Source organism: Kogia breviceps, chromosome 3, assembly GCF_026419965.1.
Source record: "Kogia breviceps isolate mKogBre1 chromosome 3, mKogBre1 haplotype 1, whole genome shotgun sequence".
NCBI lineage: Eukaryota > Metazoa > Chordata > Mammalia > Artiodactyla > Physeteridae > Kogia > Kogia breviceps.
The window spans coordinates 26,749,767-26,767,520 of NC_081312.1; the positions used below are offsets into that span (position 1 = coordinate 26,749,767).

General features: G+C 38.9%; 1 protein-coding gene across 20 annotated transcripts in view; it reads right to left on the reverse strand.

Annotated features, from left to right (window-relative positions):
* Positions 1 to 2,962: 2,962 nt before the first annotated feature.
* Positions 2,963 to 17,754, reverse strand: part of TTLL5 (tubulin tyrosine ligase like 5) — a 318,155-nt gene continuing 303,363 nt past the window's right edge. For all 20 annotated transcript variants that reach the window (XM_067028048.1, XM_067028041.1, XM_067028055.1 and 17 more), the window contains one exon: positions 2,963 to 3,614. Coding sequence is in view for 16 of the 20 variants with exons in the window: in XM_067028041.1 (XP_066884142.1) it covers positions 3,592 to 3,614 (23 nt within the window). In the remaining 4 variants the exon portion in view is untranslated. The remainder of the gene's footprint in view (positions 3,615 to 17,754) is intronic.

Sequence of the window (17,754 nt, forward strand, 5' to 3'; positions counted from 1 at the left end):
GTCTGACTCAATAAGTATCCTTAATTACCCTCTTCTTAATTCCATGTTCATATCTAATGATCATATCTAATGGAATCTGGGGCTGAAAATCTCAAACATCGAAACATTGCTGACCGTGAATTCCCCTGACAGCGACACACTGCGTTGCCTTCTGCCACCTGAGAGGGCTGCACTACTGTTTGTGTTCCCTTCCGTCTTGGATACATTATCCTCAGACACGCAGATGCAGTGGCTCAGATGTACAGAAAGCATATGAATTTGACCTCCATTTAGTTGTGGGCAAAGTCACTTGGGATGATTTCACATGGAAATGTGTTGGTTTGTACATTGACTATAAATTCAGTTGAGAATTAGAGAAACTGTCTGTGGCAAATGGCCTAAGAATATGAGGCTAATTCTGTTACCAGGTTGAGCCTAAAAGAGCTCACCAGGGACTCCTTTTCTGAGGATGGGCCTCTCGTCAGGGATTTGGGAATGGGAGAGGGCAAGAAAAGCGCCATCCCATAGTTCTCTTATGAGGTCATGGATGCCAGAGCAATGCAGAATTCTATTGTGGCTTCACGTCCACCTGAAGCAACCATCTGCAATAAGTGAGGAACCATCTAGCAGCTCCTGAAAAACATGTTCCTCTACAGAAATTACTTTACCACTGGTAGAAAAGAAGTCTATCTGAAGCTAAAACTTGCAGGTGGAAGGATGTGTACAATATGTTCGTGTCTGGAGTTGTCCCAAATTAAACTCCTGAATTTGGTCACTGAGACTTTTCCTGCTTCACCTATGCTCAGGCAATTCTAAAGCCTCCTCTCTTGAGACTTCATCCTATGTGGCACCCATTTACTTCCACTCTATTTCAGGAGCTATGTCCCTGCTGTAAAATCATATCTGGTGGCATTGTGCTCTATCTTACCCAAGGGAGCCAGTGGGTCTGCAGCGTGCCTAGCTCTTCAGCCATTGGGCCATAGCCAGCCCCAATTTCAGTCTATTCATTGATGGCAGTCTTCTCAAACTTCAATGGGCATTAAGAATCACCCAGGTGCTTATTTAAAATGTACAGTTTCAGGCTGCAGCTTTAGAGATGTCTTTAGGACTGGGGTAGGTCCAGCCTACCTAAAAACTGTACTTTGAGAAGCAGTGCCTTATACCTGACATCGCTGGTCCTTGAGGCTTAAATGAGGAAGAGGGAAATAATCTTACAGGGCCTAGAATAAACATTTTGTTTTCTTTCTGGCCGCACTGCAGCATGTGGGATCTTAGTTCCCCGACCAAGGATCAAACCTCCCCCGGCAGTGGAAGTGCAGAGTCTGAACCACTGCACCGCCAGCTAAGTCCCAAACCCTCCTTTTTATCCAACCTCGTCAGACATCATTAGAACGCTGGCCTGAGGGTTCATCCTAATGAATCAAGGCAATGAGCAGTGTTTCCTGAGGTATCCCAAAGGAAACAGACCCACTGTGATCCCAAATCTTCTTTTTATGTTAGAGCTCTATTCTTATCTTAGCTGATACAAATATGGGCAGGGCTCTGAAGCCCAGCCTCCCCATTCAACATGTCACTTACGGGCACTATAGAAACTTAAACCATTTGTCTGTCCATCTGTAAAGATATGTGCCTGTTTCGGGGAAGGGTAAGGAGGGACACTGCTATTGGAGGGAGGATATGATTTGCTTGGTTTGTTACCGAGAGAAGTCCAATACCAATAGTAATGACACTAAAGTCCTTGGGTAAATGAAGGAAGAGATCTGGAGTCTGGTCTTACACCTGATCAGCACATGGTGAATGCAGTAAGAAATTTAGCCTGAGCATTCAATTCTGGTGGTTAACCCAGGGCAAGTCCAAACACTCTAGTTGGTCTAAAAGTTCTTTTCCTGGGCTCACACCCTCTTATGCTTTTTTACAAGAACCGTATGGTGAGTCTCCCCAAACACCTTATTTCCCAATTCTACACATCAGCAGGGGACTATGAAGGAATTCTAATTTGTCTACTAACCAATTCATAACCAAATTAGCAAAACAGTTAAGATGGTCCTCAAACTACTAACCAGAAGTCACAGGAACACCTGGAATGCATTCTCTCTTTTCTCCTGCAACTGACAGACTTCATCCCTCACAAGCAAACAGAATGCTTCATTGGGCTCAAACCTGTTTTCGTTCACCAGGAAGGCAATAGAGCCCTTCTTCTCTCTGCCTTTTTGGGGGTCCTTTTTCTTTTAGGATTTCAATGCTGAATCTACAGGACTTTGTTGTGGAAACCCCAGATGCTGGATTCTCCCCCAATAACTCCCTGCAGCAGCTAAGTCAACCTTCAGTGGGCTCTGCAGTCACCTTTCAACCTTTTCTCCAGTGAAGGCCAGAGAGAGGACCTAGGACAGATGAGGAAGCAAGAAAGCAGAGGTAAAGCAGAAAGCAACCAGGGGGCTGAGCTGCATCATTCTGATGAACTGTTTTGGTAAACACTGTGCAACTGGATACAGATTCACGTGCCACTGGAGGACCCATCTGCTGTGGTCTGATAATGGAGACATTTGCATGCCCCAGCCTCCCAGGTGCTGGAGCTGCCCCTGGGGAAGAGCATGGACCCACCATCTGTTGAAACCAAATATAAGAATAAAACATCTCTTTATAGCTCACATTTCTTACCTGAAGTTTTTTTTTTTTTTTGTGGTACGCGGGCCTCTCACTGTTGTGGCCTCTCCCGTTGCGGAGCACAGGCTCTGGACGCGCAGGCTCAGCGGCCATGGCTCACGGGCCCAGCCGCTCCGTGGCATGTGGGATCTTCCCGGACCGGGGCACGAACCCGTGTCCCCTGCATTGGCAGGCGGATTCTCAACCACTGCGCCACCAGGGAAGCCCTTACCTGAAGTTTAAAAAATTGCCCAGCAATGAAATAAAATGAGAAGTTGGGCCTATTTCAATCTCGTTTGTGAATACTGATTGTTTGGAGATTAGTAAATGGAAAAAAAAAGAAAATAAAAATAGACTTTATTAATTTTAGAAATCAGTAATTCCAAAGGGTGCCTTTACCGTGGCTCGTGTGGTCAGCAGTACACGGACTTTTTTTTCACTCTCCGGGAAACTTGTGATATAAACTCCCTCTTTCCCCCAAACCCTCTTGCAAGGGAAGAACAACTTTGGTAAAGAATGTTGTTGGGATTTTAGGCTTTTAGGAGGTAAAGCTTAATACTGCAATCTGGAAAAGAAGAGGAAGCAAAATGCAAATAGCCAAGAGCCTCTTTTATATCATCTCTGTGTGGTAGCAGGAGAGGAACAGAGAAGACCTAAGCAGGTGGCAGAGGGGGTGAAAGGGGTAAAAGATACACGTGTGCTCTGGTGGGGTATATATCGCTTCCGCTGAATGTCCCCACTGCCAAGTTCCACTGAAACCCAGCTGACATGTTTTCCTGTCATCTCAGGAAAAGTCTGGATTGGCTGACAGGCAACAATCTACTGCCACTTCTGCTGGTAGGCACTGGGGACTGAAACAGCAAAAAACAATACTCTGGACCCCTTGCAGCGCTGGTGGATGCTTCACTGGAGTCACGCACCCAGGAGCAGTGCAGTAGTGAATAGGTTCCTCCTCCGCGTGTCCGTGCTTCATCTTTTAGTGTGAGCGGGATCTGAAAAAGAGGAAGTCAACCAACCACTGAGTATCTGAAATGAGCACGTGGGGTTTTACTAATTTACAGGAATGTTTGGATTAGTTTGCATGACTGAAGAATAAAGTAGCTGTGGCCCAAATAAATGAACATCACTTTGCAGTAAAAAACTATTAATTTTAACTATTTTTGTTGGAAACGGTTCTAAAACACTCCCATTCTGCTGCTGCTGCTTTTTTGTGTCGTTTTCTTAGTTTTTCCTGGCCCCCCATAAGAACATTTTATCCCTTCTGCTTCTTAAATAAAAGATGCTAAATAAGTTAGCCTTTTCTAGGAACTCAGAGTCAGCATTATTAGCATTCAATATTGAACCACATGGAAAAATTGCTCTATGTATGCTCCAGAGTTTGTCTAAATCTTCCCTCCGTGCTAGGTTATCAGATAACACTCTGCCTTGTAACCCCTGCCTTCACCCCCAAAGTACACATCTACATTTCTCCATCCAGTTTAAGAAAAGGAACAACATAACTATTACCCTACATCCCCTGTGAGACCCTCCCAATTCTTTCTCATTTCCACTATCTTGAATTTTGGGTTTATCTTCCCCTTGTTTGCTTTTAAAAAACAGGTCTATCTACTACATATACTTATATCCCTACACATTTTATTTTAGCTTTATGTGGTTTTGAATTTTACAGTGCTATTTTATTATGTGACTATTCTTATATGTGATCTCAGCACACAACTGGAAGAATTTCTTTAGATAGATACTTAGGAGTGGAATTGTTGGGTCATAAATACTTGCATCTCCAAACCTCTAAAAATAATGTCAGCTTATTTTCCAAAGCAGTGGTACCAATTCATACCCCCTCTGCCAGTGGATGAGCCTCCCCACCAGCCGCAACCTCCTCTACATGTGGAGAAGCGGTGTTGCCTGAATTTAAAATTTTTGCGAATCAAGTGAGGATATGATGGTATCCTACTGTGGTTTCAATTAGCATCTGACTGATTAGGCATGAGGTTGAGCATCTTCTCAAGTACCTAGTATTACACACACGTTTTGCCTTCTGCAAAATGCCTGGATATGCCTTTTGTTTATTTTCCTATTGAGTTGTTGCTTCTTGATGTTTTTAAACATCTCTGTTGAGATATAATTCCATACCATTCAATTTACCCTTTCAATGTGTAAAATTCAGTGACTTTTAGTATATTCAGAGTGCATCCATCACCACTATCAAGTCTAGAACATATTCATCGAAAGGAAATGAAAACCCACATCTCAGCCATCACCCCCATACATCTCATCCCCCCAGACCTAGGCAACCATTAATCTACTTTTTGTCTCTATAGATTTGCCTATTCTGGACATTGCATATGAAGTGGAATCATATAATATGTGATCCTTTGTGTCTGGCTTCTTTCACTTACCATAATGTTTTCAAGAGTCATCCACATTGTAGCATGCGTCAGTACGCTATTCCTTTTAATGGCTGAATAATACTTTATTGTGTATATATACTATATTTATTTATTCCCTCATCAGTTGATGGGTATTTGGGCTGTTTCTACCTCTTGGATATTATTAATAATACTGCTAAAGACATTCAAGTGCAAGTTTTTGTTTGGACATATGTCTTCCTTTCTGTTGGGTTATATACATATTGCTGGGTTATAATGGTAACTATGTTTAATCGTTTGAGGACCTGCCAAACTGTTTCCCAAAGCAGTTGCACCATTTTGCATTTCCACAAGCAGAGTATGAAGCTTCCAATTTCTCCACATTCTTAACACTTGTTATTGTCTTTTTTTGAATACTGCCATCCTGGTGGGTATGAAGTGGTATTCTGCTATGATTTTGATTTGCATTTCCCTAGTAGCTAATGCCGTTGAGAATGTTTTCATATGCTAATTGGCACTGTATATCTTCTGTGCAGAAATGCCTTGTTCAGATCCATTGCCCATTTAAAAAACTGAGCTGTCTTTTTAATCATTGAGTTTTAAGACTTCTCTACATATTCTAGATACAAGTCCCTTATTACATACATAATTTGCAAATATTTTCTCCCATTCTGTGGGTTGTCATTTCGACGGTATCCTCTGAAGCACAAAATTTAAAAATTTTGATGATGTCCAGTTTGTCTATTTTTTCTTTTGTTGCTTATGCTTTTGATGTCATATCTAAGAAACTATTTATTGATTTTTAAAGTTATTTGCTTAATAATACCTGGACACTAATTTTTTTAGGGTGTGTGGCAAACACCCTCACCAAGTTTGTGATTTGTTTCTTCAATCTCTTTAGGGTATCTTTTTTTTTTAAAGAGGTTGTTTCATGATTTATTAATTTATAAGGAAAGTCATATTCAGAGATAAAAATTAGATTGCATTTAGATATACACTTAACAAGTGACCTTTTCAGAAAATGATTTTGTTTTCAGTGTTAAAACTTCCAGAAAATCCAGGGCAGTCACCATAAAAATGGATGGTTTCTTTAAAAAACTTTTTAAAATAAATATTTCAAACATACACACAAACTAGAATAGTATGACACCTTCCTGTTCTCATCCTCTAGCTTCGATAATTATCAACATCCTACCATTCTTGTTTCGTCTCTCTCCCATGTTTTTTCTCCTGGAATACTTCAAAGAAAACCCAAGATAACGCATCATTTCACTCATAAATACTTTAGCATGTATTTCTAATACAGAAGAACTTAAGGATAAAAGGAAAACAAAACAAAAACCCCACAACATCTTTATGGTGTCTTAGAACAGAAGTTCCTAATTTGAACATAGTCAAATTGATGAGTTTTTACCTTTCTAGTCTGCACTTCCTGGGTCTAATTTAAGAAATCTTTCCCTTACATTATGGTCATAATGTATTGTCCTATAACGTTTTACAAAAATACTGACACTTTTGCCTTTTGTATTTAAGTTTTTAATTCAAACTAAAATTGTGTAGGGTATGAAGAACAGATCTACTTTCACTTTTTTCCCACACAATAACTAATTTTCCTAGCATTATTTATTGAAAAAGCCACCCTTTCCTCCTTAAACTGCAATACCTCTCTCCCATAAACTGTTTCCATCTAGAAGACCAGTCTTCTGTGCCAACAACACACTCTCTTAATTACTTTACCTAATAATCGTTTTTAAAAAAATAAATTAATTTTATTTATTTTTGGCTGTATTGGGTCTTCATTGCTCTGTGCAGGCTCTCTCTAGTTGCAGGGAGCAGGGGCTACTCTTTGTTGTGGTGCGCAGGCTTCTCAATGTGGTGGCTTCTCTTGCTGTGGAGCATGGGCTCTAGGCACATGGGTTTCAGTAGTTGCAGCGCACAGGCTCAGTAATTGTGGCACACGGGCTTAGTTGCTCCGCGGCATGTTGAATCTTCCCAGACCAGGGCTCAAACCCGTGTCCCCTGCATCGGCAGGCAGATTCTTAACCACTGCGCCACCAGGGAAGTCTCCCTTGATAATAATCTTGATAATAATTTTTGGTATCTAGTAAGACAAGTCACACATGGCTCCCTATCTCTCATTCCCATTATTTAAGAGTATAAGGGTTAGGCTTGACCCTTTTTTCTTTCATGTAAATTTCAGAATCAACTTAAGTTAAAAAAAAAAAAAAGAACAACTAATATCTTCTCCAATCTATAGATAAATTTTGGGGTGAAGTGACATCTTACCAAACTGACTTTTAATCTATGAACATGTTTCTCTCTCCAATAATTTGTTTTTTTTTTAAGTGACTCTCCACAGGGTTTTATAATTTTTTAAAATTGGAATATAATTGCTTTACAATGTTGTGTTAGTTTCTGCTGTACAATGAAGTGAATCAGCTATATGTATACATGTATCCCCTCCCTCTTGGACCTCCCTCTCGCCCACCCATCCCACCCATCTAGGTTATCACAGAGCACAGAGCTGAGCTCCCTGTGCTTTATAGCATGTTCCCACTAGCTATCTATTTTACGCATGGTAGTGTATGTCAATCCTAATCTCCCAATTCTTCCCACCCTCCCCATCCCTCCCATGTCCACATGTCAGTTCTCTACATCTACGTCTCTATTTCTGCCCAGCAAATAGATTTATCTGTACCATTTTTCTAGATTCCACATGTATGTGTTAATATACGATATTTGTTTTCCTCTTTCTGGCTTACTTCATTCTGTATGACAGACTCTAGGTCCATCCACGTCTCTACAAATGACCCAATTTCGTTCCTTTTTATGGCTAATATTCCATTTTATATATGTACCACATCTTCCTTAGCCATTCATCTGTCATTGGACATTTAGGTTGTTTCCATGACCTGCCTATTGTAAACAGTGCTGCAATGAACGTTGGGGTCCATGCATCCTTTTGAATTATGGTTTTCTCAGGGTATATGCCCGGTAGTGGGATTGCTGGGTCATATGGTAGTTCTTTTTGCTTTTCAAGGAACCTCCATACTGTTCTCCATAGTGGCTGTATCGATTTACATTCCCACCAACAGTGCAAGATGGTTCCCTTTTCTCCACACCCTCTCCAGCATTTATTGTTTGTAGATTTTTTGATGACTACCATTCTGACTGGTGTGAGGTGATAACCTCATTGCAGTTTTGATTTGCATTTCTCTAATAATTAGTCATGTTGAGTATCTTTCATGTGCCTCTTGGCCATCTGTATGTCTTCTTTGGTGAAATGTCTATTTAGGTCTTCTGCCCATTTTTTAATTGGGTTGTTTGTTTTTCTGATATTGAGCTGCATGAGCTGTTTGTATATTTTGGAGATTACTCCTTTGTCAGTTGCTTCCTTTAAAATATTTTCTCCCATTCTGAGGGCTGTCTTTTCATCTTGTTTATGGTTTCCTTTGCTGTGCAAAAGCTTTTAAGTTTCATTAGGTCCCATTTGTTTATTTTTGTTTTTATTTTCATTACTCTAGGAGGTGGGTCAAAAAAGATCTTGCTGTGGTTTACATCAGAGTGTTTTGCCTATGTTTTCCTTTAAGAGTTTTATACTGTCCGGTCTTACATTTAGGTCTTTAAACCATTTTGAGTTTATGTTTGTGTATGGTGTTAGGGAGTGTTCTAATTTCATTCTTTTAAATGTAGCTACCCAGTTTTCCCAGAACCACTTAATGAAGAGGCTGTCTTTTTTCCATTGTATATTCTTGCCTCATTTGTCATAAATTAGGTGACCATAGATGTGTGGGTTTATCTCTGGGCTTTCTATCCTGTTCCATTGATCTATATTTCTGTTTTTGTGCCCATACCATACTGTCTTGATTAATGTACCTTTGTAGTATAGGTTGAAGTTGGGGGGCCTGATTCCTCCAGCTCTGTTTTTCTTTCTCAAGATTGCTTCGGCTATTCAGGGTCTTTTGTGTTTCCACACAAATTGTAAAATTTTTTGTTCTAATTCTGTGAAGAATGCCATTGGTAGTTTGATAGGGATTGCACTGAATCTGTAGATTGCTTTGGGTAGTATAGTCATTTTCACAATATTGATTCTTCCAATCCAAGAACATGGTATATTTCTCCATCTGTTTATGTCATCTTTGATTTCTTTCATCAGTGTTTTATAGTTTTCTGAGTACCGGTCTTTTGCCTCCTTAGGGAGGTTTATTCCTAGGTATTTTATTCTTTTTGTTGCGATGGTAGGTGGGGTTGTTTCCTTAATTTCTCTTTCTGATATTTTGTTGTTAGTGTATAGGAATGAAAAAGATTTCTGTGCATCAATCCTTTTAAAATTTATTTATTTATTTTATTTTTAGCTGCGTTGGGTCTTTGTTGCTGCATGCAGGTTTTCTCTAGTTGTAGCGAGCGGGGGCTACTCTTCATTGCGGTACACGGGCTTCTCATTGTGGTGGCTTCTCCTGTTGTGGAGCACGGGCTCTAGGCACATGGGCTTCAGTAGTTGTGGCACACGGGCTCAGTAGCTGTGCCTTGTGGGCTCTAGAGTGCACGCTTAGTAGTTGTGGCACATGGGCTTAGTTGCTCTGCGGCATGTGGGATCTTCCCAGACCAGGGATCGAACCCGTGTCCCCTGCATTGGCAGGTAGATTCTTAACCACTGTGCCACCAAGGAATCCCTATGCATCAATTTTGTATCCTGCAACCTTATCAAATTCATTGATTAGTTCTAGTAATTTTCTGGTGGCAACTTTAGGATATTCTATGTATAGTATCACGCCATCTGCCAACAGTGACAGTTTGACTTCTTCTTTTCCAGTTTGTATTCTTTTTATTTCTTTTTCTTCTCTGACTGCCGTGGTTAGGGCTTCCAAAACTATGTTGAATAATAGTGGTGAGAGTGGACATCCTTGTCCTTTTCCTGATCTTAGTGTAAATGCTTTCAGTTTTTCACCATTGAGAATGATATTTGCTGTGGTTTTGTCATATATGGCCTTTATTATGCTGAGGTAGGTTCCCTCTGTGCCCATTTTCTGGAGAGTTTTTATCATAAATGGGTGTTGAATTTTGTCAAAAGCCTTTTCTGCATCTATTGAGATGATCATATGGTTTTATTCCTTAATTTGTTAATATGGTGTATCACATTGACTGATTTGCATATACTGAACTGACATCTTACCAAACTGACTTTTAATCTATGTACATGTTTCTCTCTCCATTAATTTGTTTTTTTTTTTTTAAGTGACTCTTCATAGGGTTTTGTAATTTTTTAAATACTAGGTCTTACATATCTTTTGTTAGATTTTTCCCTAGGTACATTATATGTTTTGATGATTATAACTTTGATACAAAGGGTATCTTTTGTATAATCACACGCTCTACCTGTTTGTTGCTGATGTACAGAAATGTAATTCATTTTGGAAAACTCCTATAGAGCTAATATTTTTTTAACATCTTTATTGGAGTATAATTGCTTTACAATGGTGTGTTAGTTTCTGCTTTATAACAAAGTGAATCAGCTATAGAGCTAATAATTTACTTGAACATTTGTTTTGGGTTTCCAATCAGAAAAATACGTTATGTAAGAATAATGCCAGATTTGCTTCTTCCTTTCTGATTTTTAGGGCATTTATTTTTCTTGTTCTACTTTACTGACTAGGACTTTCAGTACAACACTCGATAGAAGTGATGGGTTCCCTCGTCTTGCTCTGCATCTTTAAGGGAATATTTTCAAGGTTTCCCAGCCAACAGCATGATAGTTACTGTTGCTTTTTTGTAGAGATACTCTATCATTAGGTTCCCTTCTATTCTTACTTAGGTAGGAATTTTTATAAAGTCATGAGGGTATTGAATTTATCAAATGCTCGTTCTGTATCCATTGAGAGGAGCATATGATTCTTTTCCCTTTAATCTGTTACTGCAGAAAATTACATTAGTCGATTTTTAAATATTACACAATCTCGAATCTCTGGGATGGACCTAACTTGATCATGATATCGTTTTTAACATTGCTGGACTCAGTTTGCTAATGTTCTATTCAGACTTTTTCCCATTTATACACACAATTAAGATCTTATCATTTTAGAACTTTTGGGGGGTGGGGGACTATCTTTGTTAGGGTTTGATATTAAGATGATAATAAGAGTTAGGAAGTGTTCCCTCTTTTCTGCTACTCTGGAACAGTTTGTGGAAGATTGGTATATCTGATCCTTGGATGGCCAGTAAAACCATAAAAGCCTAGTGTTGAATTTGCGGTTAAGACCTGTTCTTGATTCAATTTCCTAATAATTAAAAGAATATTTGGGCTTTATATTTCTTCTTGAGTAAATTTTTATAAGCTAAATACTAAAATTGTATCCATCTCACCAAAGTTTAAAAAAGGTATCAAAGTAAGGTTATCCATAGTATCTTCCTACCATCTGTTTAATCTCTGAAGGATGTATAATAATGTCCCTATTTGTTCCTCACAACCATAAGTTTATTTTCTATTTTATTAATTTCCTCTTTTATCTTTATTATCTTTGAATTTATGTTGTTGTTCTTTCTTTAACTTCTTAAATCAGATACTTAGCACATTAACTTTCAGCCTCTCTCCTTTCCCTATATAAATTTTCCTTTAATATTACTTTTTAATATCCCTCAGGTTTTGATAAATAGTATTTTCTAATTATGATTTTTCTGATGAGTTAACTCTTTCTTAATTTCTAAACACATGAGGATTTTCCAGTTACCTTTTTGTTATGGCATTGTGATCAGGGAATATGGTCTTTGAAATGTGATTTAAGGCCTACTACATAGTTTCCACAAATACTCCACAGACACTTGCAAAGAATGTGTATTACGCACTTACTTAGTGTGATGTTCTATACATATCTGTTATATCAAGCCTGTTAACTGTGTGGTTCAGATTTCCTAAAATTGAAGATTTTAAGATTTTTCAGACTACTTGATCTACCAATTACTGAGTTACATTAAAACATTCCATTATGAAGATGGATCTGTCTATCTCTCTTTGCGGTTATGTTCATTTTTGCCCAATACATTTTTCATAAGTATGCACTGTATTTAATTTTAAAAGTCAGTAAATATACTAGTTAAAATAAGTCAACAAGAAAAAGTTAAATACTTTCCTGGTGAATCTTTAGAACTTTTAGCCATAATGCAGTGATCCTCTTTATTTCTTGACATGCTTTTTGCCTTAAAATCTATTTGTTTAGTTTTTGATGATGGCCATTCTGACTGGTGTGAGGTGATACCTCACTGTAGTTTTGACTTGCATTTCTCTGATGATTAGTGATGCTGAGCATCCTTTCATGTGTTTGTTGGCAATCTGTATATCTTCTTTGGAGAAATGTCTATTTAGGTCTTCTGCCCATTTTTGGATTAGGTTGTTTGTTTTTTTTTTTTGATGGTTCTGAAAAACCTAGGGGCAGGACAAGAATAAAGATGCAGACATAGAGAATGGACTTGAGGACACAGGGAGGGGGAAGGGTAAGCTGGGACGAAGTGAGAGAGTGGCGTGGACATATATACACTACCAAATGTAAAATAGATAGCTAGTGGGAAGCAGCCGCATAGCACAGAGAGATCAGCTCGGTGCTTTGTGACCGCTGAGAGGAGTGGGATAGGGAGGGTGGGATGGAGACACAAGAGGGAGGAGATATGGGGATATATGTATGTGTATAGCTGATTCACTCTGTTATAAAGCAGAAACTAACACACCATTGTAAAGCAATTATACTCTAATAAAGATGTTCAAAAAATATTACTCATATTAAAAACAAATCTATTTGTCTGATGACTATAGCTACATTCCCCTGGTATATCGTTTTCCAGCCTTTTCCTTTCATCCTTTTTATATACTTATGTTTGAGATGTGTCTCTTTTAACCAGCTTTGGCTCGTGGGGTCCTTCATAGTCTGGCCGCTCATCATCTCCTGAGGCCCCTCTGTGCCCACTCTCTTCTTCGCTCCCCACACCGCAGCCCCACTGGTCTCCTTGTCTTTCCCAAACACAGCAGCCATGATCCCCTTCAAGGCATGTGCTCATGCTGTTCCCGCTGCCTGGAATTCCCTTCCCTTCATGACCACCAGCTCATTCCCTCACCTCCTTCAGGGTTTCACCCAAATGACCTTCTTCTTGACTACTCTGTTTAGAATAGTGCCTCTCCTTATTCTCTATCTCCTTTCATGGCTTTTCTTTTTCTCTAAGAACACTCACCTGCCGAGTGTACTATCTGTGTTATATTTGGTTTGTTGTCTATCTCTCCCATTAGGGGTTTTTGGTTGTTTTGTTCACTGCTCTGTGCTGTGTGCCTAGTGCTGACAGTAGTGTGTAGCACATAGTAGATGCTCAGTAAATATCTGTCCGATGAATCAGTCTTTGACTGTCACTGGAACATTTAGTTCACTCATGTTTTTGTAGTTACTAATATTTTTATTTATTTCTACAATCTTAAGTGTGCTTTCTATTTGTTCTACCTTTTCAGTGTTTTCTTTTCATCCTTATGGATTTATTATTTTTCTCATTTCATTTCCTCTCTACTACTTTGGAAGTTTCACATTTCTAATCTTTTAGTAGTTACTCTATTCATTTTTGCATTGGTATAAACTATGTAGAGCTGAAGTTAATCAATATCTTCACCTTTTTATTGTATAATGTCAGGTTAGGCTACTTTAACTCTGATCATACCCTCTCTCTTGATTTGTATGATATTAATGTTGGATATTTTCATTCCCTCTCTCCCTTTTAATCACACAAGAACATAATTATCACTTCACTGATTATTATGTTTACATTTGCCCATATTTTTACACATTCTTTGCTCATAATTCCTCCTTGCATCTCAGACCTTTTTCTGGTATCATCTTTCTCTATTTGAAATACATTCTTCAGATTCTTTCCTTTTGCGGAGGTTTGCTAGGGACAAATTCTTTGGGGCTTTATGTGTTGAAAAGTGTCTTTATTTCATCCTTATCCTGGAAAGAGATTTTTGCTTTAAGTACATTTCTGGTTTGGTAATTGCTTCGTGCCATCAATGGCAAGATTAAACTGCGTTTTGGGTTCCACTATTGCTGTTGAGCTGTATGCTGTCAACCAAATTGGCATTCCTTTGGTAAGGCTTCTTTTCTCTCTAACTGCTTTTAACATCTTTTCTTTGTCTTTGGGATTCTAAAGTTTTAGTATGGTGTGTCTAGGTGTGGATTTCTTGTGATTCACTGCAATTTGTGTATCTTTCATCAGCTTTGGAAAATTTCCAGCTGTGAGCTCTTCAAATATTGTCCCTGCCCCATTTTTCTTCCAGAACTCCAGTTAGATGTCTATTAGGGGTTCTCACTTGGGTTTTCCACCACTTTTCCTTTCTGTGCTAGATTCCAGATAATTTATTTAAATACATCTTCAGCTCATTAAATCTCTCATCAGCTGGATCTAATCTGCAGTTAAGCCCATTCGTTGAATTTTAAACTTTAACTACTATATTTTTTCCATTCTGCAAGTGCTACTTAGTTCTTTTTCAAATCTGCTTTAGTCATAATTTTAACCTCTTGGTTTTGCTCATACTTTTATTCCCTCCTTTAATTTCTCTAAACATATGAGAATTTTTTTAAAATTGTATGTCTGGTAATTTCAATATCTTAGTCTTTGCAGGTCTGATGTTTTTATCTGTTATTTTTGCTGACTTTTGCTTATGGCGCTGTGTTCCCTTTTTTGTTTTGTAATTTTAAACTGTGACACCACAGTTCTCAGAATGTTACCTGTGGGAATTATTTGAGATTTGAGTTGAAGGAGGATTTCTCCAGAAAAAATATGTATTTAATTTGACTGGATGCCTGGGGCCACCACTAGCTTAGGACCACCTTAAACAAAATTCTCAGTTTGAAGTTTTTTGGAGCACCTAGGGAATATGAATTCATGCCCAAGCTTACATGAGAGCCAGTTTGTGGTTATAAATGATCAGGAGAGAGTCCTCTACTTCATCTCACTCACCACCAAGGTTCAAGACAGGCAATTTCTTTCAGTGCCTGAGCGGGTGGAGCACAGGTGGGAGGGAGGTTTATTGCTGGTTAACCTTCACATGGAGAATACAGCCCTCTGGGGTCCCATCTTTATGTGGAAGGTCTCCAGTTAGCCTCTCACCTTGAGATTTGCCAGTTGTCCCTTACATCTGCCATAATTCTAGTCTAGAGCTGCTTTAATCCCTGCTCTTGCCTGGTGACCCAGTGCTGGGGTAATGAAGGCAGGAAGGATATACAGAATAATAATGTTATTGCATTTCCCCCCTCACTGCCTCTGTGGCCATGATCAGAAGCCAGCTCTTTCTTGTAGGACTTTAAAAAAACAGCCATTGAAGTTATCCCATCTTCTTTTTTGCTTTGATGTCCTAGTGTGGAACTTCTTTCTTGTTTTTCTGTCAAATGTCTATAGATCATACTGCCTATTTACACACTCACTTGGCATTTATCAAATAAACAGTTACATCCTATTAGGTTAGTTCCAAAGTCAATAAGCAACATAAACATAAAATCAGAATTACTTTTGACAATCTTAAAGCACCTGTAAAATACATTATACTGGTTTGGCAACTATCAGAGTCCAACAAACCCAATTTTTCTCCCAGCCTAACACCAGACTAAAGTAATTGCCTTGTGTTACACAGTGAATAAAAATATTTTAAAACACGGATTGACATTCTGCCAAGGTAAAATATACCATGAGAGGCACCTAGGAGTGGAGAAGGCACAGCAGATTCACACTCCATGCTCACTTTAAGGTATACGTTCCCCGAGCAGAATGGTGGACAGACTTTCCTAAATTACCTAAAACACTGTTTCTTAAACTTTTGGGGGTGGGGTGGGGTGGAGTGGGGGAGGGGACTTTGTCTTGCACATGTCCCTCATTTCCCCTGCTACCCTCTTTTCAGGGCAGAGACCGTGTCTTACAAATCTTTACATGGCCCGAGCTCACAGCATTTTGCCATGTAGATATTTACAGGGGGGCTGCTTGGTAAATATTCCATTGACTGCTGCGGAAATGAGCAGAAGCACAGCAGGGCTCCTGATGGGAAGGAAAAGACTTCCAACTAACAGTCCAAACTATGCTTCTGCAAAGAGCAAAAGGCCCCGTGTGATAAGCAGCAATCCACACTCCAGCCCAGTGCTCTACCACCCATCAGCTGTCTGAAGGAAAGGGATGCAGATTTGCAATGAGATCATCTGATCATGGCTTTTCTAGTTTAGAAAAGACAGAAATTCATCATGACTTCCATTCTAATAAAGAAAGCCCAGACCTCAAACAACATGAACATAAAACTGGAGTTATTTTTCTCCTCCCAAGGTCTGAAATGATTAAGAGAAATAAAATCAAATTCATTTTAAAAATTACCTAAATGCGAAGACTTTTTAAATTGTGCCTTAGATTTGTCCCTAAGGCCTTTCCGATGGATCTGAGTGGCTCCGGTAGTACGCTCTGGCAGCATTCTGGTTTGGTAAGAAAGATAGTGAATGAATCACTTTATTTATATCCTGAGTGACATGAGGAGAAAGGGACAGCTGGGGAGTGAGGGCCAACCTGCTGGCCCTTCACCTTCCTGGGCACAGCTCTAGTATGCAGGAATGAACAACACAGGCACAAGAGCCATCAGATCCATTTCATGAAACCCTGCCTGGTGACACAAAGGCACTGGGCACAGCTGCAAGGGGTTTGTGTAGAGCAAAGGCAGCCCCTGAGTGATGCTGAAATGCAGTCATGTGGGAGAGGGAGCTGCTGACCACAGCAGCACCGTCAAGCGCTCATGCCCTCCCAGAAATGCTTCTGAATTCTCATGAAGAACACAGGCACCTGGTGTAACTCTTTGATGCCAAAACCAACATGGGCTCAAGTGTCCATCCATGGGGGAGATTTACTTCCTACTTGCAAATGAGTTATTGAATAGTTTTAGTAAAATGCCATTTTAAGGAATTCTCCTGTAAAGAACTAAAGTCATGTAGACAATAAGCCTAATTCTTCTAAGAAAATTATACGCAACTAATTTCTGGAAGCATATTTAATTCTTACAAACCTGTAAAAACCCATATTACCCTTATTCTGGTTCACTTTCTTATTACAGCAAAACCTAAGATGAGCATGATAGAAAGATATACCTCTATTTGGATGACTTTCAGACATCACTCAGTGAAAAGTGTTTCTTTTTTTTAACTACATTCAGGTAACGAGTATCTTAAGGGCAGACCATTTAACACATTTACATAGAGCTTTTTTTGGCATAAGAGTATTTAATAACTTCCCTTTTTTGAAAATTTAAAAATTGCAAGGCTGATCTAAATCAAAGTCCTTGAGATCTAATTCTATGATCTATCTACATCTATGTAGTTTTGAAGCATAATCCACTTAAGCATATCTGAGATATATATTTATATATATGTTTACATATTTTTATATGTTTATACATAATGTCTCTATATAAAATGTTTATATGTAATATACCTGCAAATAAAGCTGGATTTATAAGACAAATCACTAAATCATTAAAAGGGAAATGATTTATTTCACCAAAAGTTTCTTTACTTTCTTAAAAAGAATTAATTTCTTATGCAAATCAAAACTACAATGAGGTACCACCTAACGCTGCTCAGAATGGCCATCATTTTAAAAACCTACAAATAATAAATGCTGGAGAGGGTGTGGAGAAAAGGGAACTCTCTTGCACTGTTGGCAGGAATGTAAATTGGTGCAGCCACTATGGAGAACAGTATGGAGGTTCCGCAAAACA